The sequence below is a fragment of the Epinephelus fuscoguttatus genome, linkage group LG16 (assembly GCF_011397635.1).
Source record: "Epinephelus fuscoguttatus linkage group LG16, E.fuscoguttatus.final_Chr_v1".
NCBI lineage: Eukaryota > Metazoa > Chordata > Actinopteri > Perciformes > Serranidae > Epinephelus > Epinephelus fuscoguttatus.
In genome coordinates, this window is record NC_064767.1 from 9,999,037 (window position 1) to 10,026,513 (window position 27,477).

Below are 27,477 nucleotides of genomic sequence, written 5' to 3' on the forward strand. Positions count from 1 at the left end.
ACACACATGCACACATATCAAAATTCATACATACACACATATAAGTACAATGAAAAATAAACTAAATTAAATTAAATAAAGAAAAAAATAGCTAGGAAAAAACTGTATTTATTCATTTATTTATTCATTATTAAATATTTAAAATCATGCTACAGAATTATTATAAATTTTTAGCTCTTTTTTTCCAGGTTATTTCCTTGTTTGTTTGCTTTTTCCTCTTTTTTTTTTTAACAAATTTTCTTGTTTTTAATTTTCTAAATTTACTAATTTCTTGCTTCATTTCTTTTTTCATTGCTCATTGCCTACTTCCCATGTTTGTGGAAGAAACCAAGCTAATTTGCTCAGGTTTTAAAGAATAAAAGGCAATTTGCGAATTTGCCGAAATATCCGCAGACTTGTTTGCTTGTTTATCGGAGCAACTACAGCTACTGCAGCTTCCCGGGCCACCATGTTTTTTTGGTGGTGCCTTCCCTTTATGCTACATTGGCATGATGAGGACCAAGACTACACCACAGTGTGCTGCATTTTGCAACACCTGTCAGTGTAAATGCACTTATGCACCTTAAATGGCAAGGATAAGTACAGAAGAATGCAAATTGAGACACAGCATATACCTTCTATTGCTTAGACAGCCAGTGACACACTGTGACACCCACACACACAGACCTACCTATGACACAGAACGGTTTCCTGGCGAAGCGGAGGCGTCCCTGCCAGCCTCGGTAGCGACAGCAGCAGCCAGCACTCCATATCCTGATGATGTACTCCAGACCAAACACTACAATCATCACAAACTCCTGCAGAACACACACACACACACACACACGCACACACACCCACATGCTTAAACCTTAAATGCTACAGATGCAGAGGCACAAGCAGTAAAGGCAGTCGTAGCTGTCGCCTACAGAAAACACTCTCAGATCAATCTGCTGCATTCTTTTAATAACAATAGTCTTTTAATCACCTACACCAGCTGGATCTGCTTTACATTTCTGAATTATTGTGTCTCCTGGATATTGTGGGATCACCGTAATCCCTCAGGTCTTCTGATCAAGTCCTAAAATCTAACTTCACTTCTAAGGCTGACCGCACATTTGCAGCTGTAGCTCTCACTCCTTGAAACCATCTTCCCTTACCTGTAAAAATGCAGAGTCAGTGGATATTTCTAAGAAGCTATTAAAAACTAATTCGTTTTGTAAGCACTTCGTTTTGTAATGTGTATTTGCCTTCTGTGCAGTTTTAATGCATTTATACTGTTTTTCTCTGTGTAGTTTTAAGACCTTTTATCTTCTGTTTCTCAGCTTTGTTATTTTTCTTTCAAGTTTTTATTGCTCAGCACCTTGTAGGTTTTGTTTGAAAAAGGCAATTCATAAATAAAATTTTCTGTCTTACTATTTCAAAGGTCGATATAAGGTAAATGTTTAATAAATTACTTGTACTATCATTTTTGGACATGGTCAACATGTTGTCATATCCTGGCGGGAAAGAATAGGCGTAATTAATAACATTAATACTGGCTGTATTCCATTTAGGTGTGCCAGTTCCAGGGTCCTCTTATTACGCATGCTGGCTCACTTGTTTGACTCGCTGCGACACTTCAGTGGAACAGAGCCATCCTCACTGTTATTAGTTACACCTGAGCTTTTCCTGCTATGACAGTTAAAGATGTCTGCAGTAAGAAGGGCTAACCTTGTTTTATATTTGTTGGAATAAACTGCGAAATCATTTCCTTAAAAGGTAGTTCAACAATTTAGGAAACAGGCTACAGCCGGTAGCAAGAAAGCGTAGCACACTGAATCCTTTTCCTCCATGCTATTGGAGTGGAAGCAGAAATTCAGAGATGGATCTCATAACCCGGGCAAATGAAAACAAAACTGTCTCCAAGGCTGCTACAACAGGTGATTCATATTTATGTGGCTTCAGTAAAGTGACCCTGTGACGTCTGCGCACTGCTCTCTACATAAACCGTGTTTCTACTTAAGATGGATGTGTTGTTGCTTCTAGTTTATTTGTGCTACATCCTCCCTCCTTCCCTCCGCCCCGCTGTCCCCATGATTTTCTGCTTAATCACATCTGAGGCGCAGACTGTTCACTTCAATTGAGTTGTAACAGCTTGATTTTGATCTTGAGTAGCGAGGGACCTATTACAATTCATTACAGTGCTGAGGATGCACAATCAGCATTTCTAATTCAGACATGAGCATCACTCACACACACACACACACACACACACACACACACACACACACACACACAATACTATTAACATAATCATGTGGAACTTTCAAAATTCATCAGCGCAGAATAAGTAAGTCCTCCCTGGGAGACACATCCTGATTGAACACACTTACTCTGTGTGTGTGTGTGTGTGTGTGTGTGTGCTCTTGTGCGTGCATGTGCGTCCTACCAGGATGAGCAGGCAGTGTGCAGAGAATTCCTGGTGAGCAGGGATTGTAGAAAATACTGAGAGAACCAGACATCCGAACACCAGGATGAACCTGTGGAGACAAAATGCCCACACACACACACACACACACACACACACACACACACACACACACACACAAAAATCAGCTGTGCATAATAAATCGAATCACTAAATAACGAGTTTTGGCTCAGTAGCTCAGGTAATGCACACATCTGCAGCCACACACACACACACACACACACACACACACACACACACACACACACACACACTGAACCTGCAAGCTCTAAAATGACGTGATTATTTCTCCTCTGCCAGGCTACATTAAGCAGGATTTAAACCGTACCAAACATTATTGGGACCAGGCTAAGACTGTTTAAAGCTTCACCAGGCTTTATTAAATTACTGTTACCGTGGCGATTCAGCTGATTCACATACTGTATGAATGGACTGAACACGAACTAATCCCTCTCATAGTAACACTGGCTGAATAAGCAGTTGACACAGCGCTGCAGGCTATGATTGTGGTATTTGTTTGATTTGTGGTCCAATTATTCACTTAGAGCTGAACAGGGAGGAAAAATCTCTCAACAGCAGAAATCTGAAAGTTATTTTTGGCAGCATTATTGGAGTGACGTCACCACTGTTGTGATGCTTTTGTACTGCACAGTGCCATCCTTTCTCTTGCACCTTACAGACGTAGGACTGCGGTTATTAAAGGGTCAGTTAACTAAAATTAAGAAAAATATACACTGACTGCACGAGTGTCCACCAGAGCTGTTGCTCATAAACTTAATGTTCAGTTCACTGTCGTAAGTCGTCTCCAATGTTGTTCCTTAAATTTGGCAGCGCATCCAACCGGCCTCACAACCACACGTGTTGGTTATGATGGAATGTTTTGCAAACCAACTGTTGCATCAGCTGTTCGTGTGGCTGTTCTTCATTGATCTTGCAGGTGAGGATGCTGGATGTGGAGGTCCTGAGCTGGTGTGGCTACATGCAGTCAGTAAAATCATTCCAAAGTCGTTCAATACCTCGGCTTTGTCAATCATTTCAGTGTCAGACACCTCATGCCAAAAGACACCTTTTGCAGCAGTATGATACGCCACAGCTGGATGTAACTTTTCGTGGTGTTAAGACACACCGCTGGTTGGCTGGATAGCACCTGTCACAGCAGTATGATATGCCGCTGGATGGCATCAGGTTGAAATGCTGCTGGTAACGACATAATATAAGGAACTGCAAAATCCAACAAACTGCAGACTTTCACTCGGTAATGTAGAGCCAAACCATGATGTTCTTTTCAAAACATAACTGCATGCTTTTGTTGCCTCAAGCTAACCATGTGCTTTTGTGGACATCCCAGCATTGGTAGCAGTGTCCTGGAACGTCAACAGCAGACGTGGGAGGATACCTAGCGAGTAATATGAAAACATGACGTCGACTGACAAAGCAGAGATACGTGACATCTTTGGATAAGAACGTGTTGGGCCTGCAGGTGTGAGGCCAGTTCGATGTACTGAAACGCAACCTCTCTTTCGAAAAACATTTCAATCAAATCTCCAGTACTGCCTTCCTCCACCTAAAAAACATAGCTCAGCCTCGTCCATCATTCTGCCCCACTGCTGCTGACACTCTCATCCATGCCTTCATCACATCCAGAATTGACAACTGTCACAACATTCTTTATGGTACATCATCCAAAGTCCTGAATAAACTCCAATGCATCCGGAACTCTGCTGCCCGTCTGTTCACCCGTCACATCACCCCTGTCCTCCAGAACCTCCACATCCAATCCAAAGTCCTTCTCCTCACTCATAAAGCCCTTCATAACCAGGCCCCCTCCTACCTCACCAACCTGCTCCACTCCACTGCCACACTCCTTCCCTCAGTCTCCGCTCCTCTGATGCCACCCTCCTGACTCCACCACTCAGGCCCAAACACCAAACCTGGGGAGACGGAGCATCCTCCATAGCTGCCCCCTCCCTCTCTTTTCCAAAACACATTTGAGACTGCGCTGACCTGTCCCAGTTCAAATTACTCACTATTATTGGTAGATCTGTGATTCAGCCTGTGGTCAGTTACACTGCAGCTCCTATCAGGACCAGAGTGGAAGTTGGAGCTGTGATAACGCTACAGTCAAAGAAGAATTCTCCACGAGACATTTTCTAATCTCGATGTAAGCACAGATTACATCATTCCTCATTTTAAGTCCAGTGAGATCCCTCCTCACTGCCAGCCTGACCCAAAATACCCCTCCTCTGCTGCCTGGAAGGAAACCTCTTAGTCCCATGTAAGTCATATGGTAACTTGGTTAATGAGCAAATACAAATTAAAATTCATAAGAAAGCTTCCAGGCAACATATGCACTGGCTGGCAGCCCCGGCCTGCTGTTCTCTCTGAGCGATGCCATCTGTCCTTATGATATTTACTGTCTTCTGATCTCTGCAGATCTGTGAGTGTTTGTTTTCTGTGTACAGAATATGTTCCAGCCTTATTCCCCTCTCCTCTCCACATCCCTCTCTGTCTTGCTTTCTCTTTAATCTTTCATGCTCTTCGTCTCTACGTCTACCTTCCTCTTCCTCGCCCCCCTTCTCTGTCTCCCATCTCTCAGTCTCTGCTTGGGTTCACTTCTCTCTCTCTGACTCTCTGGACACCCTCACCATCACTTTGTCTCTCCTCTCGCCTGACTCTCCGGTGTGATCGATGCCACCAATTATTTTCCACGTGATCTACGAGGAATATGAAAAAGGCGTACGCTCGTGTGTGTGTGTGTGTGTGTGTGTGTGTGTGTGTGACGAGTGTGTGTAGCTGTGGCTAGGTTACAGCAGAGAAGGACTGATGGTTCCATCCCACATCTGCATCTGATACTGGCTCCTTCTTTAATAGCTCTTTTCTGTCACACAGACAGACAGACAGACAGACAGACAGACAGACAGACAGACAGACAGCCTGGAGAGCAGATCTACAAACACCATCCAGTTGTGGTGTTGAAGTTTGCATGTTGACAAGAGTGAGGAGTGTAGCTAAGTACATTTTGATATACTTGTACTTGAGTATTTCCATCATATACAACTTTACATATCTACACTACTACATTTTGGAGGCAAATTACATTTTTCACTAGCGTTAGTTACTTTGCAGATTGAAATTAGTGATACAAAAAAATGACATCAGTGTGTCACCTGGACATTAATTCATCACTGGGTCATCATCGACATGAGTCAATACAGTGACAATCGGTACCACAATCACATCATCACAATGTCGCATTATCATGGGGAAAACAAGGTGCGTCCCCTGGATGGTACAGCACCATCATCACTGACATACAGTAAGAGAATACAGCCTCTACTATCACAGCAAACATCTGGATGTAAGATAACAGGAACGTCTGTGGTAATATCCTGTGTATTCACAATTTTGGGACCTTTGTGCTCCCTGCTGACTTTACCAGGAAGCAGTGGTGCACAGAGTTCAGAGAGCAACACATTCTCACTCCGACCTCGTCTCATATTAACACCGTTCTGGGACACTGTGTCAAGTTCTGCCTGTTACATGCATTGTCTTCTTTCAAAATACACTTCTGTTTTCACAGGAAATGTAATGTTCTTTTTCAAAATAAAGGCACTACATCTGTACAACCTGGGAATTTATTTATTTTTTTTCTTTCTACAACAACAGCACATGGTTAGGTTTAGGAAAAAAGAACAGGATTTGGCTTTAAAATCTTACGGGACGCAAACACTGGTCTCCCGGGTGAAAGTCAGTTTGTTGGGCCCATCCACCCCCCCTCCGACCCTCCCCACTTGGACATTCGCCACCTTAACTTTCATCTTTGTCCGGCTGCATTTCCCCCCAAGACCACCGGGCGCAGCTAAACTATAACAGCAACCGGCTGCATATCATGCCAACATTAAAGGACGCCTTTTTCGCTGGTTTCTGACGCTGCAAGTCACTGCCCAAGTGCCAGATTTCACTTCAGAGTGGGAGGGTGGACAGGTGTCAGATCTGTGTAGAGCACCAGAACAAAAACACGTCACGAACAGTATGAGAATGACATCCATAACACGTATTTCACATTTAGCAGTTTCTGTGACATGAGAAATACTTTCCAAACTAGCAGGCCTAAAGTCACAAGACGCCGCTGTTGTAACAGGGATTGGTTGTTCATGATCACTCCTTCGCATCTACATCTGGGCATCTAGGACAATAGATCTCCATCTGGTTGACCAAATATATTGACACGCAGCTTGTGAATAAATGGCACGCGTAAATACACTATTTATCACAGTTCAAGCAGTCGTTTGTGATATCTTTATCGCCCAGTGAAGGTTCATGTTTAATATATTGTGCAGCCCTTGTTGACATTGAACAGTTTAGTGAGATGGAACAAACTGGTCTGTTAGTTACCATCTGAGTCTGAGTTTTCATTTTCACACAAATAACAGACCTTAATATGGTCAAATAAAAAGCTCAGTTCAATGTCAGTGCACATGAAATCAATCACACTATGCCAGCAATTATAAAATTAAACAAAAAAAAAATCACATCTGAAAAAAGTTTTTGTTCAAGGCTTGAAATAAAAAATAAAAACCCTCATGTTCCTGCTCTCTCCGAATTTTGAGGCCTTGAGTGAACAAATAACAGAGTGAAAGAACCAAATTGAATACCATGTGCCTGAATGAAAACCTAAAGCGTTACTTCTGTGCACAATTACTGTGATTGCAGCCTTGGGCAAAATGAGCCCATCATATGAAATTGAATAGCTCCTGCAATTTACACACAGAAGCTACATGTACAACTTATTATTCTGCTGTGATTCCTACGTCACGTTCATAATGACGTCTCCCATAGCTGTATTTTTCCTTTTTGAGGGAACCAGATACAAAAACCACCCACTGATGGAGATTAACTATTAATCATGTTCACACATGATGATGAGAAATAATTAACATGTGCACTCTGAGCCACATGTTTAATCTGAGTTAATAAGATTGGCACATTTTTACATGTCATATTTTAGATGCGGGCGGCACGGTGGTGTGGTGGTTAGCACTCTCGCCTCACAGCAAGAGGGTTGCCGGTTCGATCCCGGGCGTGGGAGCCCTTCTGTGCGGAGTTTGCATGTTCTCCCCGTGTCAGCGTGGGTTCTCTCCGGGCACTCCGGCTTCCTCCCACAGTCCAAAGACATGCAGATTGGGGACTAGGTTAATTGATAACTCTAAATTGTCCGTAGGTGTGAATGTGAGTGTGAATGGTTGTTTGTCTCTATGTGTGTCAGCCCTGCGATAGTCTGGCGACCTGTCCAGGGTGTACCCTGCCTCTCGCCCGATGTAGCTGGGATAGGCTTCAGCCCCCCACGACCCTCAAGAGGATGAAGCGGTTAGAAGATGAATGAATGAATATCTTAGATGCATTAAACATGTTATCAATATCACTGCGCACTCATGCACACTGTGTGATTTCTATCTGTGTGCCACCTCTTCCTGTATTTCAACTCATGATGGAATTATTCAGAGGGTGCACACAGGCCAATGTGAAGCTGCTGTTGAATGATGGGAGTGTGATGACACGTGCAATCAATAACGCTGTTACACTGATCAGTCCACAGGTAGACAAGCCTCTTGATCAGTCACTCAGAGGTGAATTGCTGTAATACAGATGTCTGTGTGGCCATGTTTGAGAAGTTAAAGCACCACAGTTTTTCTGTAAAATCTTTTTTCTTCTTCTTTTCCATGAATATTTTATTGAACACAAACAGTGTCACCAAGTGTTAACAAATCAAATATATGTACATACACTACAGGGGGAAAAATCCACAGTAACTTTATAAAGTGATAATATAAAAAAAAAAAAGCATAAAAAAAACAGTACACAAGTAATTCTAAAAAACAAAAACACGATATTCCTACATAAATATGCACCACAGTCCTCTCTGATCTACAAGCAGCTGGTAGAGAGCTCACGCACTTCAAGATACATCCACACCAGCAATGTACTCCAAGTAACTTCTCCACTTCACCACGTATTTCTCCGCCCTGTCTTTACAACTCAGAGAGATTTGTTCATATGATGCAATTTTCGCCAGCTCTGTGAACCTCACCTTGTGTCCTCCAGTGTCTCGTTATAATTTGCTTTCCCACCATTATACTGGTCTGAATAAAGCCCCTGGTTCCACAGTGAGATGTCATGTGTGGGTCACTGAGAACATACAGCCTCAGGCAGAACTCAAAGCTAGTGCGGGTAATGGTTTTTATGCGTTCATGAACCTTTATCCAATAGTTCTGAATAATGGGACGTTTCCAGAGTGGGTGAAGAAGAGTCCCTTCAGAGCTGCAGCACTTCAAACAATCAAGTCTTAATCATGGCATATCATCTGTTAAGACATAGGGGTGGTTGATTTTCTCATCTAACTTTTAACAAGAAGGCAAATATTCCTATTTTTCAAAAATATTAAACTATTCAATTAACTTTTATTGTAAATTTTGATGAAATGTTTGTGATGGATCGGTATCTCAAGCATTTTCAGTTAATTTTACAAAGTGATTTGGGGGATTTTACTCTGTAAAATGGACATCAAATCCATAACGCTATCTGCCTACTACCATTTAAAAAACACGACTAGAGTCAGAGGAATAATGTCAAAGCAAGGCCTTGAAAGGCTCACCTACACCTGTATATCCAGTAGATTAGATCACTGCAATGGTCTGTCTGTAGGACTTTTAAAACAAGCTGTTCGTCAACTGCAGCTTATTCAGAATGCTGCTGTTACTGCCCTGACAAAAACTAGGAAATATGACCACATTACTCCACTTATCTGGGGTCGGGTCACGAGGGCAGCAGGCCGAGCAAAGCATCCCAGACATTCCTCTCCCCAGCAACACTTTCCAGCTCCTCCTGGGGGACCCCAAGGTGTTCCCAGGCCAGATGAGATATGTAATCCCTCCAGTGTGTTCTGGGTCTGCCCCGGGGCCTCCTACCAGAGGGACGTGCCCGAAACACCTCCAGCGAGAGGCGCCCAGGAGGCATCCTGATCAGATGCCCGAATCACCTCAACTGACCCCTTTTCAACACGAAGGAGCAGCAGCTCTACTCCGAGCTCCCTCCTGATGTCCGGGCTCCTCGCCCTATCTCTAAGGCTGAGCCCAGCCACCCCATGGAGGAAACTCATTTCCGCCGCTTGTATCTGCGATCTCATTCTTTCGGTCACTACCCAGAGCTCACAACCAAAGGTGAGGGTTGGGATGTAGATGGACCAGTAAATCAAAAGCTTCGCCTTCTGGCTCAACTCCCTCTTCACCACGATGATCCAGTGCAGTGCCTGCATCACTGCAGAAGCCGCACCAAACTGCTGATCCATCTCACGCTCCATTCTACCCTCACTCCCTCGCTTGAGGTCACCATACTCCGGTTCTAATATCCTCTGGGGCCGACCTACTGACCACCCCAAGAGTCAGAACAAAACATGGTGAAGTAGCGTTTTGTTATCATGCAGCACAAACCTGAAAGATGTTAGACAGCCCCGATTCTGACCTCTTTTAAGCTAAAAACTTTTTTACACTGCCTACTCCACCCTGTGATGACTGCAACCTTATTTTTACACTCAATTTGAAATCATTTTAAATAATCTCTTATCTTTGCACCTCTTGTCTGCACGTTTGCTATCCTTAGTGGTGATCATTTAGTAATTAATTTTACCTTTTATATCTTTTTAATCTCCTTCCTCTTTTCTGTATCCTTTATGATGTTTTATATCTTATTGCTCTGTAATGCACTGTGAACTGCCCTTGTGTATGAAATATGCTATACAAGTAAAGCTGCCTTGCCTCCTATGTGTATCAAGTTGTAAAAACTAGAATACAGCACCCAGGAGTTAAGGCCGCACACTGGTCTTGATGCTTGGCAGCTGTTTCATGATGTTTAGTATCTTTAAACAGCTGTCATATTATTCTGCAGTGGCAGCGCGGATGTGACGCGCTTTGAACGTTCCACTCTAAATGTCAGTTAATTCCTCTTATTAAATATCTCAGCTGAGTGTTGCCCCGCTCTGTCGTCAAGATGTCAAACCAACATCTGGTAAAGTTGGTGCTTGACGTCCTCAGCGGCCTCCAGACAAGTTCCAGTTGTGAGAGAGCGGCCACTTTGGTGCATATGGCAGCTGACAAACTGCCTCTGACTTTATGCTGATGAATGACCTGAGGACCCACAGAGAAAACCAAATACAGCCAAAATCCTGCACTACTTCTCTACAAGCTGACGAAGACGGACGAAAAGCCTGAGCACAGGAGGTGAGTGTGCGTTATCGGGTCCTTGGAAATTTGCAGCACAGGCTCCGAAGGCAATTTCATCACGAGCGTGATATCTTGGAGTGCAGGAGGAGATGCACACAACTAGAAACCAGCAGCAGTTACATGGCACACTGAAAAATGTGCTTCCAATTCACAGATTTTTAAATGGTGTTCCTTATTAAACTTTGGCCAAATGTTCATCCTGCACTTTACCAAACCAAACTACCTGCTCTATATGTTCTATTCACCAACATTTCCATGTAATAATCACCAACATTTCCATGTAATAATGTAATAATGTCAAATAATCCTTTCATTCCAACAGTGCACAATCCCACGTTTGATGGTGTCCACAAACCTGAATGTTCAGACCGCAGACAAATCAGATTACTTTCTTAAATCAGATCTGTGTGACAGACTGTCTATGGTGTTTATGCAGGTGATCAGATCATGTTTGTGTGTCCAGACATCGCCAACCTATCTGGATCGGTTACTGTGGTAACTATATAGGCATCAGTAACTATCTATCCTGGTGGTGATGCGGCCTTTCAGTGCAGAAGCATGAAAAACAGAGGTCCATTGTTTCACCCTCCAAACAATCGGGCTATCGAGTTGTGGTGCAGCCAGTGGACAATTTATTTCAGTGTCTGATGTAAGACACATCACAGCAAGAGGGTTCCTGGTTTGAATCCAGGGTGGGGGAGCCCTTCTGTGCAGAGTTTGCATGTTCTCCCCGTGTCAGCGTGGGTTTCCTCCAGGTACTCCAGCTTCCTCCCACAGTCCAAAGACATGCAGGTTAGCCTAACTGGTGACTCTAAATTGTGGTTTTCAATTTGCAAATTGTTTCAATTATCTTTTTGGTGTTTTTCTAAAACCAGTCTAGATACAATGTGGATATGCCAAAAAATTGATTTAGGTGGGCGGTCTGAACAAGGCCAGAGTTTGTGGGGTGGGCAATATGCATGGATGATTTCAATTAAATTGTAAGAAATAGATAGAGTTATGTGAAGGTTGATCCATGCTCATACCTGTCTATTAACCCTTTGAAACCTGGAGCGACATCCCTTTTCTTGCGCTGCTCTCAGACTCCTTTTGTACTGAGTATTTAAAGCTTTGAACCCTGAGCAAATTGGTGCAATTTCTAAAAAAAAAAAAAACATGGGAAGAAAGGCAAAACGCAACTTGGTGAGAAATGTTCCACAAATTTTTAATTTTTATGTTTTTTTCTTTAAAAAATAAAAAATAGGATAATAAATAATAATAATAAATAAGAAAAAGGGAAAAAACTGTATTTATAATTATTATTATTATTGAATTTTGAAATTATGTTGCAAAATAGTCATACTTATAAAATTATATTACATATTTTATATATTTATACATACTTTATTTTACATATTTAAAAATATGATGTTTTTTGTATTTTAAAGCACTCTTTTCAGGTAATTTCCTTGTTTGTTTCTTTTTAATTTTCTATCTTTCTTTCTTTCTAATTTTCTCTTTTTGCTAATTTCTTGCTATTGATTGGATCGGTTCTTCTTATGTTGCTTCTTCCCATGTTAAAAGAAATCAAGCCAGTTGCTCAGGGTTCAAAGGGTTAAATATGTAGTAACCAAGAGCAGCCAGTTAGCCTTGTTTAGCATAAAGACTAGAAAGAAAGGCGGTAAAAAAATCTGTCAACCTATGCCAACTAATTAATGTCCTGAAATACAGAGTTTTGTTTACACCAATATGCACTATAAATAAATAAGTGAATAAATGCATGAATACACACGCAGCCCCAGAGCACACACCATACTCACACACAACTTCAGAGAGAGGAATATCTGACTCTCCATTTCATGTGGATGATAAATTGCCCCTCAGAAGACACATCTAAGTGGGAGAGGATTTAAAAGCATCAAACTATCAGCAGAATGTGTGACTGTAAATCTACACTTCTGCAAGGACGCTTCTGAAGCTAATAAATTGGTCTATGTGTGTAGCACGTAAATATGAACAAGTATGTTTATGATAAAAATGGAGGAACACTATAAAAGGACACACATGTTTCCTTTCTGTGTTTACATGAAATGAGCATCTGAGAACGGGAAGAAGAGAAAGTGTGTGTTGTATGTGTGTGTGTGACGGATTGGGTACATGCAAGGTCATGGTTTTCCGCACAATACCGTCTGGTATCATTATCTATTTCCTTCTTTCTTTCTGTGCCAACCATGCATACCCTTTCAATCAAGACAGAGGGAGGGAACGGAAACAGAGAGCGAAAGACTGAAAGAGAAAAAGAGAAACCAAGAGAGTCGGCGAGGCCTCTGGATAAGAGTGGGAGTAAATACCTCGTGGTGTGTCAAGGTAACAGGACAACAGAAACAGCAGAGGATACAAAAGGAGATGGGATGGTCGTGCAAAGAAAAGACGAGCAGCAGAGATGTACACAGCGGCAAAAAGACAGAATGCTGAATCCTGTGATTCACAAATGACTGAACGCTACAGGAGGACATCAGCAGGTTCTCCCGGAGGAAAGCAGCAGGGCTAGCAGAGGCTGCGATGGGAAGATAAAGATTGAGTTCAGCCACAAATAACGGTTCTCCTTCTAGGAAAGCCCTGGTGGATCAGTACATCAGAAATAACACGAGAGGAGAGAAAGAAGAAAGGAGAGATTAAGGAGGAGATGACAAGCTGAGAGAACAGAGTGAGCACAGCCAGTCTCTACTTTCTTTTTAGTCTCTCTTTGGATCTTACTCTATTGATCATGTTTTTATCCTTATCAATATGCACAGTATTCAAATATATATGATGGGAGGACGATGGAATAAAGCACACACTGGTAGATAAAGTGAAGACAAGGACAGAGGAGAGAAAGGCAAGATGAGAGAGATGGGGAGGGAGAGAGGGAAGGAGTGAGAAACAGGGATGAAGCCAGGCCGACTCCTTGCCAATGGTCTATTAGTTAATCCTTGTGTTTATCCAGTCGAGTGCAGTATCTTACCTGATGATGGCAGCGATAAAACATACGGTTTTATTTCTAAGCAACTACTTGACCAAACAGAGCCGGGGCCAAGGACGTAGCGCTGCACAGGCCAGTTCTCTTTGCACACTGCTCAAAAGTTTGTCTCCAGCAAAAGCAAAGTTGAACTATAATAACAGTCATTTATAATAGTTCGTGAATTCACCTCTAAAAGTTCAAGGAGCCAGGTCAGCAGGGAGTGGAGGGAATTCAATGTCCTGCTCGAGGAAGCGTCAGAGAAGTGCACCTGTGGTCACGGATGGGCTGCAGGTACATGGCTCTTTATATTATGCTGACCTGTTGCCCTCAAGGTTACAGTATATAACCTTTTACCTGACAGCAAGTGTATTGATTCAATACTTCTGGCTGAGTTCACACATTCACCTGTAACTCTACAGAAATAAGAAATGACAACACAAGCAGCAGAGCAACAGTGCATTTCGTACATACATTTTCTTTTCCCTGTTATACACGTGCTCTCTACTCCAGGAAAATCTAATGTTTTTAGAAACCAAGTCAAACAAACCGCAAACTCAATCTTGGTGCATCATCTGATGCCTGTAGCATACAGTGGAGCTTACAGACAGTAGAAGTAGCGAGGTACGGTCATAGCAATGGCAGGAAGGCAACAAGAACATCCATCCATCCATCCATCCATCCATCCATCCATCATCTACCTACCTACCTATCCAGCCACCCACCTATCTATCTATCTATCCATCTATCTTTCTATCTTTCTTTCTATCTACTTTTCTATCTACCTACCTTTCTACCTATCTATCTTTCTTCCTACCTACCTATCCAACCCCATCCATCCATCCATCCATTATCTACCTACCTTTCTACTTACCTATCCAACCCCACCCACCTATCCATCCATCCATCATCTACCTACCTACCTACCTATCCAGCCACCCACCTATCTATCTATCTATCTACCTACCTACCTAGCTATCCATTCTTCCATCCATCCATCCAGATTAGGGATGACAACACTTAATTGACGAACAATTAAACAGGTTGTTAAGAACTTGGTTTCGCATTTGAAATTTAATCGATCAAATAAAGATCTGATTCTGAAGTATAAACAATTCTAGCGTCTAACCTTCAGCTTTCAGAGGAACAAGATATTCTGAAACCATGTTTCAATGACTGGCACTAGCAAACAAAGGGTGCAATATAACTATCTTATGACAAAGCAGCCATTTTGGGGTCGGACAGTAGAGCGCAGAGGCAACATTGGAAGACAAAGCATTATTCAGTTATATTCAATGTGTTTCATATGTCAAGGCCTCTGCAGCTTTAAATGTTTCATAGGCAATGCTGTTGAAGAATATGCATTAGCTGCTGTGAGCTCCGAGTGAGAAAAAACACATTTGGTATTGTTCGGGATAAGCCAATTTTTAATGTTCTTTTTAAAGGGATAGTGCACCCAAAAATGAAAATTCAGCCATTATGCCGACGGAGACCCTGGTGAAGTTTTAGAGTCCTCACATCCCTTGCGGAGATCCAAGGGGGGAGCGGCTAGCACACCTAATGGCAGACAGCGCCCCAGACTAATGTCCAAGAACACAAAATTGAAACCACAAAATATCTCCAACAGGCTCATCCGTAGTGATCCAAGTGTCCTGAAGCCCCAACATAAAACGTTATTTCGAAAAATGTCATTTGAACTCTGTTTTCAGCCTCACTGTAGCCTGTAGCTCTGACTGCTTCTCTGTGCTCCGCGCTCACGTGTGCACGCTCAGGGTGATCGGTGATGCACGGTCTCTGAAGAGCAGCAGTCTCGTCATTACTGATGTCCAGATTCCCAAGTGCAGGCATCGCCAATTCCCAGTCTGAGCAGCAAAGACTTTCCTCATCCGTTGGCATTGCTTTGCATTTGAAACAACTACACCACCAGGTTTCCAGTGTTCGACTCTGGTATACTCGGGCTCAAACAAATACGGCTCAACAAAGAAATGCTGCTCCTCCTCAGTTTCAAAGTCTTCAGACATGTTGGGCTGTCCTTTGCTAAAAGACCGAAGAGCAAATTATCTTTTAGCTACTGTGGTTACTGCTGTCTCTCCCTGCGGTGCATGTGTCACGTGATGTAAACATGGGTGAGCAAAGCTCATGCTTTCGATGGTCATATGAGCGCGAAGCACAGAGAAGCAGTCAGAGCTACAGGCTACAGTGAGGCTAAAAACAGAGTTCATACGTTTTTCTAAACAATTTTTTATGTCGGGGCTTCAGCACACTTGGATCACTACAGATGAGCAGTATGGAGATATTTTGTGGTTTCAATTTTGTGTTCTTGGACATTAGTCTGGGGCGCCGTCTGCCATTAGGTGTGCTAGCTGCTCCCCCCTTGGATCTCCGCAAGGGATGTGAGGACTCTAAAACTTCACCAGAGCCTCCGTCGGCATATGGGTGAGTAGATAATGGCTGCATTTTCATTTTTGGGTGCACTATCCCTTTAAATACTGCATAATTTATTAACTGATCATTAATGTTACCAATGATTAATTGAGTAAAAGGGAATACAATTTGCAACCCTAATATAGATACAGCCTACATACTAATTGTGTTTAAATCTTACTGTACCATGCCTTGGACTCAAACACTGATGACACATCTGAGCGTGACTCCTCACCAGCACTGAGTACCAGCTTAAGAGGCAGCTGTTTGTTTTCTCATCTCTTCATGTGAGCCATGTGATCGCAGCGAAGACAGACAGAGAGAGATAGTAAAGTTTGGGAGAGGGGTGCAGAGAGAAAGAGAGAGCCGGACAGGAGCCAATTTTCCATGATGTGGGATGCACCGAGGATGGGTGACGGGTGCGAGAAGAGTCGGAAAGCTTTTAGTGTGTGTGTGTGTGTGTGTGTGTGTGTGTGTGTGTGTGTGTGTTCTCGCTAACTAGATGCAGACTGACAGACTGTAGAAGAGTGCCAACAGCTAACAGGGTTCATAAAAACACGGCTTACAGGCACACACACACAAACGCACACACACAAATGCACACACCCCATACATCAGATTCCTATCAGCACCCATCTCAGCACTAATACCACTCCAAGACTCCTGTTCAGAGTGCTGCTCAGCAGATGTCAGAGAGACAGGTGGAGAATGAGTGAGAGTCAAAGACAGGCAGCTGGAGAGACAGAGAGACAACAAAACTATATGTTAAATTCAAAATGTATGTTTTTGTTGTCCTATATGAATCTTAAAACAAGCCAAAAAGAGAACATCAGATACCATAATCACCAAAGGATGATGATGAGTGTTCTGACAGAGCGTGGAGGGGAGGGGGTTCAGCTTCTGTGTCTCTCTTCCCTTGAACTTCATATCAAACGCTTTTTATCATTTGATTTCTGAGAAATCACAGCACACATAAACACAGTCTCATCCAAATCAAATGTTTGAGCCAAAGGAATTAGAAGCACAGCTCTGCAGTTGCAGCACAGTTAAGGACCCAAAGTTATCTGTTTTACAATAAACTCTGCGCTGGCAGCGTAAATCTAACAGATACACTCTCCTCCGTCTCCTCGCTGTGGTCTAAACAGTGCCATTTTTCCACTTAGCTTAGCCAGCAATATTGTGTGCATTACAACAGAGGGCATTACACCTTTTGTGTCTTAGGAAATCCACTGGGCTTAGTGGGCAGCGTTGATTAATGCCACTTAACAATGAGCTAGGAGCATGGACCTGAAGGCTCATTACTCAGAGCTCGCCGGTACGATCCAAAGAGAGCTATGATTGAGCGAGTTCAATGCCTGCGCAGCTTTAATTGAGCTCGGTTAAGCCAAGACAAAAATATGTTTTGTCAGGAATCTATTCTTGCTTTTTGTCTGTATTTTGGCAGGCTGGGCTTTTTGTAAGCTTATTTGGAAAGCATGTTTGCTTGCTTTCTTCTTTAAGGAGGGAGTGTGACTGTAGTTTCCAGACAGTTTAATATTTCAACTTGGGTGCACTTGGTTTAGTTTATCTGGTGTGCAGTGAGCAGATTACAAGCAAATAAAGGTCTGTTTAGTTTAAAGGAGCAGTGTGCAGGATTTAGTGACATCTAGCAGTGAGGAGTGCAGATGCAACCAGATGAACTCCCGGTTAGAGTTCCTTCAGTTTTCATTGGTCAGGAGGTTTTTAGCGGGAACCAAATTATCCGCAGACGTCTTTTACTCCCCAAAACAAATGGACCCAGTGATTTATAAATAACATGGGATAAAGCATGTTTTATGTTAAAAATCAGTGTTTCTCTGACACTGTTCAGCTTGTCACAGATGGCCTAGCACCTGCAAATGCGTGCTTACCTTTTTCTAGGGCTGGGCGATATAACGACTGTGTTTATCAATATATTTTCAAGCAAGATATAGATCTAGGCAACACTGTTTATATTGATAAAGTGTTAAGTTGTGATTCATGACGCTGTTCCTTCGAAAGGCCATGTCAATGTGCCAATATTTCCCTAATGTTTTTACCGGGAGCCGAATTATCCTACGGTGGCTGACACAAAAACACAAAAACATGAATGGTCCTATCTAGAGCTAGTTTGTCCATTCTGTGCTCCTATAGAAACAAGGTGTTGCAACTTGGTGGACTCTATGTGCAAAGACCAGCTCCCCATGTAGATATAAACACCTCATTCTAAGGTAACGTAAACATAACGATTTTATTTCCAGGTGATTATTCACTAAAGAAACGTACTTACAGTATATTATATTGCATTTCTGCCAATATATCCCCTAAACTCCTACACACTGGACCTTTATATTTGTGTTAAATGTTTGCCCTTGACCATTTGAAAGCATCATTTAGCCTTATGAAGCATCTCTACTACCCTTTTTCCACCAAATGTATTGTGTATATATATTTTTTTCTGCCACATCAGCTTCAATGTCAGTGTGAAAACAGGTTGATAAAAAGTAGAAAGCAGCATGGAGGCCAGTGGAAAGGTGAGAGTGCTTACTTCTTTATTTTATCTGTTACGTATTTAGTCTCTCTTTTAAACTGGGTGTCAACTAATAGGGCACGTTTGAGCGCTGCTTGGACACAGACAGCTGGAATAGGTGGTTGTGGAGCTGATAAATACACATGACTAATGTAGAGTCATTTGTTCTGTGAATGAATGCTAATTTTGACCTCTCCCAGACAGATGTTAGTGCGTGTTAGTGGGTTTTTGTCCAGTGGGAAGCGATATAGCAGAACATATGGCAGACTTGCATTTCAGCAGTGAAACATGTATAATAAATCTATTAGACTTGATATTGGATGGACTCTAAAATATACAGTGAATAAGTGCAGAAAATGGGGCTTCTATTTTAGATCAAGAAGATCTGACATTTAAAGATGAGTCACATTTAGCAAAATTTAATTGAAGACGACATCTCCTACATTTTTGCAGTTCTTTTAATATATCCATCCAGCATGTGTCAGAATGATTACACCTACATACTGACGTATTTCTAGGATCCCCGTGTGGCTTCAGTGATTTTACTCTTTACCACAGTGTTTTTTAAGTTGCAGACAGTGTTGCATCACTCGCATGCCACATTTTGCAATCATCTGCTCTTTGTGAAAATGTCCAGACAGCCACTCCATCAATTGTATACATCAAAGTCTGTCTACAGGTCATGGAGAGTAGCACTGAATCTATGTGAGGAAAGTTGTGTAAAGCCTGTCGTGGCTCAACAGGGAGCTGAGTGAGATCGGATAAATTGCCTCAAGTGATGTCACCTGAGTCAGCATCACTGGAGCTGAAGACTACAAGCTTGAAAATGAAAAAGAAAAAAAAAAGTGGGGTTGTGGAGTAAAAAGGAAGTGAGGTCACCAGATGGAGGATTCTTGACATCAGCCACTGCATCTCCTAAAACTCTGGTGAGGTCACATTAAGAATTAAAGATCAAAAAATGTCCTGCCTCTTTTTTTATGTCGCCACAACATGCTCCTCACACAGAGCGAAGAGATACAGCATGCTGCATGTCCTTTCCACAACCCATCCCAACCTCGTCGCCAATTATGTTATAGAATACAGAGACTCAAAACACAGGATCAGACATTTGAGGGTTTACTCGCGGCGAGGTAGCCAAAGAATTCGTACATCATGACAATCTATAGTGTCTGACAACAAGTAGTATCAGTTGACACACCTACAGCTTCCCAATACACATTAAAAGGTGTTTCCTGTCACTTAAGCTGCTGTTTTCCTGTTATTGAGACAACCAGCTCCGGGAACCATTGCTTCTCCTCACATAACCAAATTTGGCCAGAATCATGTCAGATCATTTAACTGAAGTTACATCAGGATAATAAGTTTATGTCAGGTCACGTATATCATATATTCGCACAATAAGAGGTTATGCCAGGTCTAGGCCTGTTGCAATATGTGATAAATCGGTTAATTGCGCGGTAAATTAAAAGGGATTAAGATAAGATACACGTTTATTGATCCCATAATTGAGAAATTCCAGTGTTACAGCAGTCGAGGGGAAAGAGACAGATTAAAGATTTCAAAATTTAAACTGAAAAACTTAAAACTTAAAAAACTAGGCATGCAAAATAAGTACAAAAATACAAGAAACGGCAATACATAACTAATTAATTAACTGATTAATTGCCATATTCATGCGTGTTTGTTTTCCTCGTCTCTCTCCACCAAAGAGACTGGACGACAAGAGCGTTCACTGTTCTGCATCGTCTGGCAGCCAGGAGAGCTGGTTCATTAGCATAACGAACGGAGGGAAAGCTCTTGTCATCAAGTGTCTTTGTCTCTGTGGGGGAGGTGGGGCTATGAGCTACACGCACACACACACACACACACACACACACACACACACACTGCGATCTTCGTGAGGGGGAGACGAGGCGGAGAAAAACAGAGAGTTGAGCGTAAGAGAAAGACAGGGAACTTGTTCTTAAACCAAATGCCACGGCCCCTGTGTGGGAGTGTTTTGGATTTAAACCAAATGACAGAGGGGAGCCCAGTAATTTGGACGAGCCGGTGTGCCGGGTTTGTTCTAAAACCAGCTCAACAAAAAGAGTGAATACAACCAACTTAAGTGCACACCTGAGAGTGAGAGACTGACAGTCTATTTTTCGTATTTATTTCGATATTTTTACATGTTATTTGGGATATTTAAATTTTCTTTTTGCATTCCTAAATATTCTTCTTAAATAAAAGTTTATTTCTCTTTAAAAGGGTGTACTTGCATCAATATGCCTTTATTATCATTATATAAGTTTAAAAAATGGTCTAAAAACAACAAAATTACAACAATTATAAAAATGGTCTTAAAAGCACAAAATTACACAATATTATCGCAATAATTTCTGACGCAATTAATCGCCCAGCAAAATTTGTTATCATGACAGGCCTAGCCAGGTCATCTACACTATATTCGTCTGCTCCGAATCTCTGCTTGAGCTGCTACTAGCATGACATACCCAAATCTCCAATTGACTGTTGATGATTGAGTTGCATTGTGGGTAATGTATTCACCAGAATTTGACAAGGAAAAGAATGCATGTAAAAGTATGCAAGTAAAAAAGGCAAATCAGTGGATTACTCTTAAGCAAGTGAAGCTCAGCGTAAGTTCAATCAGGAAGACTCTCTTTATAATTCATTCAATCACAAATCTCTCTCTATCTCAATTCCAATCAGCTGATTACAAAGTGTTTGTCTCTCTTGTTAGACCCCACAAAATTTGCCACAACTTCTGCCAGCCAATCATGTTGCTGCCGTCAAACTTTAAATCTGTTCTCCCCTCTGCTGCTGTCAGCTGTCATTTAAGGCATATTGTTGCACCCTCCTCTGTCTTATTCCCCTCCAGTCATCATATCCAAAGCCTGCGCCGAGCTCAACACAAGCACCCTCTTCATCTCATCACCACCAGCAGCATCTAGACTCCATACAGGGGGTTCCCTATTCTACAATGGCTTCACCAGCCCCCAATGGGGTCGTATCACAAAAGACTGTTCACATTTTTTCATACATTTGTGCACATTTAAATCAATTTCCTTTCACTCAGAATGAGCCTCCCCTGATTGCAATAGGGATGCAGTAGAGAGGTGTTTTGTTGTGGTTTAAGGGCCAGTCCTCAAGATGGAGTCCTTGATAGAGTCTGCATCAGCTACATTTCTTTTTCAAGGAGTTTTTGGAGCTTATTATGCTCCTAAAGGGATTGAGGGCAGTGAGATGGGAGCCTGATTCAAAGCTAGGATGTTGCAGTTCTTGGTTGTTAGACCAAGGCACCCTACAGCCTACATTTTAATTGGTCCACACACGAACTACAAACAATTCAGTCAGTTAATCCCTTGAGTTGGTGACATTAATCTGAGGCTCCTTTTTTCCTCAGCCTCACTTTTAATGCATAGACCATTTATTTGCATCTTAAGACATTGTGCCCCCTCCATTAATTAAAAAACAACACTTCATTAAGTGGACGGCGTCGAGGTGGTAGGTTGGAATAAGCTAACTGACTTTAAGATGTGTTTAGTTCATAGGACGACGACAGGGTGACAGCTGGGTAATTGGACCATACGACACGACCAATTTTCCGAACATGAAGAGCAAACAAAACATGTCAAAAACTGTGTTCGCTGAAGATGAGAGGTTCGCACATACTGTGGAGCTGCAGATGAGGGAATTAGAGGGGTGAAGCCGTGCTTTGGTGGAGTAGAGTCAGCTCATTAGGCCAACAGATGGCTGACTGGTTCCCTCAGCACACAGACAGGGCAACTTAACTGGAGAGAGGCTGAGTCAGCGCAGCTCACGGCAGTGTATGTGTGTGAGCCTCCACTATATATATATATATATATATATATATATATATATGTATATGCACCACTTATGGTATTTCAAGTGTTGAGTGTGTGCGCATAAATTTGCTGTTATTGTACACTCAGTCCAGGCAGCTATCAAGTGCGACAACACATGCATCATCCCACACAGCTCCATCTGCTCTGCTGCCTCCTGCCCTCTGACTGATTAGGTTACAAGTTCTGTGATACCGAAAGATGGTTTCATTTTTAAAGGTTAAACTTATAATCTGCTTCTTTGATTATAAATTATTTCCCTTTCCTCTGCAGTCCAGGCTGCTGATCAGCCGTCACATATACAATTAAAAAGCCTCTTTGAAGCTCCATCTATAAGAAGAGAACTAAGTGAATCATAGGATGGACTGATGGCTTTGAAATGTCACTGTACTGTTCACGTTTTGCACTGCATTTCACTGGTTAGTCGATCAGTGTGACCTGTGCAGTGACGTCATTTTGCTTTTATTTTCTGCTAATAAAGTTAACTACCTGCTGCTGCAGAAATGGTATGTAATATTCCTAGCTATGCTATCAACATGTCAGTGAAGATTCAGATTCAGTCATCCAGGTCATGGTAATCTTAAGTGCTGAATCGTAAGACCTTTCACCTCACATCCAAGAGGCTTCAGTGAATGTCAAAGGTGCAGTCTAATCCATACATTCATTAATTTTCCCTAACCTCTTATCCTCTTGGGGTCGTGGAGGGGCTGGTGGACAGGGCGCCAGACTACTACAGACAGGAACTAAAGCCCTTTTTAAACAGGAGTTGTGCAAATTTGCAGGAAAGCCCAATCAGTCTTTGTGAGGGCAAGGAGGGCGCGCAATTCTTTGTCTCCCCAGTTGCTCATCTTTACAGTGTCTATCAGGTTTGCGTTTCCCTCTTGCTACTAGCTGCTCGCTAATTCCTGCTATCAGCTGTTTCCTGTTTACCCACTGCCAGTGGCTCGTATGTGCGGCGTCATCAACAGCTCCTCCCACAAGTCATCAACAGCCCCTCTTGTTGTGGAAGGCCGCCACAGTCTGACACAGGGAGAACATGTAGAATCTGCACAGAGGGGCTCCCCCACCCTGGGTTTGAACCAGGAACCCTCTTGCTGTGAGGCAACAATGCTAACCACTGCACCACCGTGCCACTAAACCAATACCATTTTTTTTGTCAAATTCTTCCTCATGCTCTGCTCGCTGTCCATTCTGTGTGTGCTGCAATAAAAATACAGTGCTCATACTCAGCCCTGGCTCTGTAAATGGGAAACAAACCACACTGCCGTGCTGAGCTTGTGCACAGGACAGGGGAAAGGTGATGAATGTATAAAAAGAAAAGGCAAGAGGGATGGTAAAATGGAGCCCCTGAAGGAGCACTGATGGGAGGGGTGTAATTGTTTCGGTGCTGAGCTCAAATATCAGCAATCTTTCTCCAGAATTGCAGACTCCACCATCAATTCCAAATCTTAAGTGTGAACATTTTTTCATGCCAAAGGAGAGTGACTGTCACAAAATGTGCACATTTTACAGATGACTGTCAGTGATGAGTTACGATGCTTCAGAACGTCCCGAGGAGAAGATAAGGAGGGAGAGGGTGAAAATGAAAAAAGACAGAGCTTGAGATAGTATGAAAGAATAAAAGTCAGGGAAAAAAAGAGAGACAAAGAGGAAGAAGAGGATTTTCCTCATTTCCAGTCTGGTAGAAATGGGGCGCAGTCAGCCTGCAGGCTAGAAAGAAATCAGCTGCACCTCCTGTTATTGTCTCACTCCCCTTTCTCTCTTTCTCCTGAACAAACCAAAAGACACCAAGAGACCAATACAGTGTATGTTTGAGGGCCACTGAAACAATATACACTTTACAATTACTTTTGCCCCCTTTGGGAGGAGAGCTGAACACACGGTTTGACGTCATCGCCCCTGACCCCTGCTACTGCCTGTGAAATTGTATTTTTAGTGACTTGAAGTATCAAAATAACACACAATTTAAGTTTTATAAATAATTTCTTCTTTATTTAAGACATGAAAAATGAAATCAACACTTCCCTACAGTGGAGGAAGTTCTGCATCCACCATTGATCCCGCTTTTGTCATGGATTCAGCAGCAGTTTTCCAATACAATTCAAATAAAGGCAGCAGCAGAGCGGTAACACACACACACACAAACAATTTAACGCATCGTTTGGTACATTGCTGAAAGCTTTAATACACAGCATTTATGGCCCTACACCTCATGACACATGGATGCAATTTATGAAAACTAGGCCTGCCCCCTAATAGTCCACCAGAATAGAAGGTCATAAGTTGGCAAGATTTTGTTGGTTGCATAATCTCATAAAATAAATACATAAATAAACAGACAAACCTGAAACTCTGTTAGGAGCTGCGCCTTGTCAAAATAAGTCAAAACCTATATCACTGGACCATGTGGGAATTTACTTTGAAAGGGCAGACACAGGAAGTGTCCACGCTCAGCAGTCAGACAGGAGTCAGGTTAATTTCCAGGGCTGGTACCTGCGGTTATTCCACAGGCTAGTTAATAACATGTCGGGCAGGAAATCCAAAGTGTGGGATCATTTTGAGAAGGTGAAGGACGAACCCAAGGTGATATGTAAACTCATCTTCATTGGTCGACTACAAACATGACGTATCATCTGAAACAGGGAAGTAGCTACATGCCCATTAGCCCACAGCGTCATTAACAGGCGGCTCGCTCAGTGTCATAAACATGTGGGTGACCAGTTGACTAATGGCTCTAAATGATGACTACTGGTCGACTAGGAAAATTCTTAGTCGATAACAGAGCCAAATATGAGCATAATCCAAAAACCACAGAGGAAACTAGGTGTATTGCCTGAGATAAACATCATGCAGAGCAGCTTTCACCAGGACCAGGTTCTAAATTATTGTTTTATCAATACAAAATGATGGACTACATTTTAGCTGCTGAGTCTTTTTTCATTTTGACTTTGGAAAACTTAAAGAGGAGAAGCATTTATGAAGTTCAGTGTTGGTGGTTATGAATAATGTGCCTGGGATCATGTTTTTCTAAATTATTACTTTGATAAAAACATTTCTACCTGAACTCAAACTGAAACCAGCCGTGCAAAAACAACCAGAGAAGAAGCCACTCAGTCTGAATCAAACAATAGCGAACCATAACCTTTAAAAGTATTAAAAACAGAACATTTCTTTGAATTGAATTTGACTCCCTGCTCTGCGTCTGACTGGCAGAGATCAGTCCACACTAGGAAAATGAAGTGGAAGAAGTGATGGAGGAAACACTGCCTTGCAGACCGTTAGCGGCATGAGTGGCAGACAAAAGACGAATGATGTGTAATTGGAGGAAAATATAGCACTCTGTTTCCTGAGTGTGCACGCTGCTCTCTCTCTGGGCTCCATATATCTATGTCACTATTGGCCAGCCGGTGAATTACAGGTTGGCAGGTCGTGCTGACTGCATGACTCTGCTCTGGACAGGATCATTGCCGTTAGCACCAAAGAAGTAAAATACAATCATATCTCACCACTTAGCTGGACACACACTGTTAGGGAGCGGGCCATTAGGGAGAGTGTGTGCAGAGAGTGTGTGTGCAGAGAGTGTGTGTGCAGACACAGACAATATTTCTGTAACTTGAACAACTTGGATGGAGAAGGAATGAAAATGACAAACAAGAGTCTAAATTCTGAATATTGTTAAAGGGCCAGTGTGTAAAATGGGTTGAAAACAGTGACATCAGTGGTCAAATTCTAGATTGCAGGGCTCACTCGCTCACCCCTCCCGTCGGGTAAATGACGGTGGCCTCGTAGGGACAAAAAGCCTTGCGCAGACACAAGTTTTTCAGGAGTAGGTCTATCTAGTGACGAGGTGAATGTTTATTTAGAAATCTAAGCCATGTTACGATATTGTAATGAATCCCTCACGAGCAGGAGACCAGAGGAGCGTTCGGGAAAAAGGTCAGTTTATTTGAGCACTCCAGAAACTCCGGTAACACTCCAGAGGGTCCGCACACTGACTGACAGCGTAGCCTGTAAACAGAGCTCAGCTGTTTATTTAGCCTAGCAATATCTCCGGACTATAGCAGCTGCAGTGGACGACTTTGAATGCGATTTTGAAGAGTTTCTTGTAGCGGACACAGACCCAGAGCCATACCTGTTTGAGCCGGAGCATACAGATGAGGAACTCCATGTGTTTGATGCTGAGCGGGCGAGAAGAGAGGCTGAATGCACAGAATGGGATTCGGTGCTGCCATCGTTGGGGAGATATATCATCAGGAGGAAAAGCGCCGCAGAGAGTGCATCACAAAGAGTGAAGTTGCGTCTTCTTTTCCTCGCAGATGACGGTTCAGGTTCATTCTCTCCTGTTGCGTGGTAAGTGTGGTCCATTCGAAAACTTTATAACTACAAAACTTTTCACTACTCTCTATCTACGAACTACTAACACTCTGTGCTGTTTCCTCCTCCTTCTTCCTTCCTCCCGCTGTCTTCGTTGGTTCATTTATGCATTTATACATTTACATTTATTCTCTGGCTGGCTGGATTGTCCGTTAGGGCTGCCTTACATACATGGCGGCGCAAGATGGTGACCTCTCTAAAGCAAGGCCCTTGCTATATATATATATATATATATAAAAGCATAATTATAAGGCTACGAAAACCAAACAAATTTTATAGCGATTATACACTTAAATAAACATATTAATGGGTAGAATATTCAGATTCAGATTCAGATTTGATAATAAACCATGCCAAATATTACACACTGGCCCTTTAATGACGTTTTCACACATAAATCACAATGTATGTGATCATATGCACTGTATGTTAAACTGTGTAGATAACTGTGAATATTATTACTGAAAAAGGTTAAATAAAATTAAAACAATACTGTAAAGTATCCTTGAAAACAAAAGAATAACAGGCAAGTGTGCAGTCAGAGCCAACTTTTTAACAAGCAGCAGAAATGCCGACATTCCAGCAGC

General features: G+C 42.3%; 1 protein-coding gene across 3 annotated transcripts in view; it reads right to left on the reverse strand.

Moving 5' to 3' along the window:
- The window catches only part of kcnq5a (potassium voltage-gated channel, KQT-like subfamily, member 5a), a 158,287-nt gene that overhangs the window by 48,255 nt on the left and 82,555 nt on the right, over window positions 1-27,477 (reverse strand). For all 3 annotated transcript variants that reach the window (XM_049600053.1, XM_049600054.1, XM_049600055.1), the window contains exons 2-3: window positions 2,411-2,501; window positions 671-797 (exon numbers count right to left, since the gene is read on the reverse strand). In XM_049600053.1, the coding sequence (XP_049456010.1) occupies window positions 671-797; window positions 2,411-2,501 (218 nt within the window). The remainder of the gene's footprint in view (window positions 1-670; window positions 798-2,410; window positions 2,502-27,477) is intronic.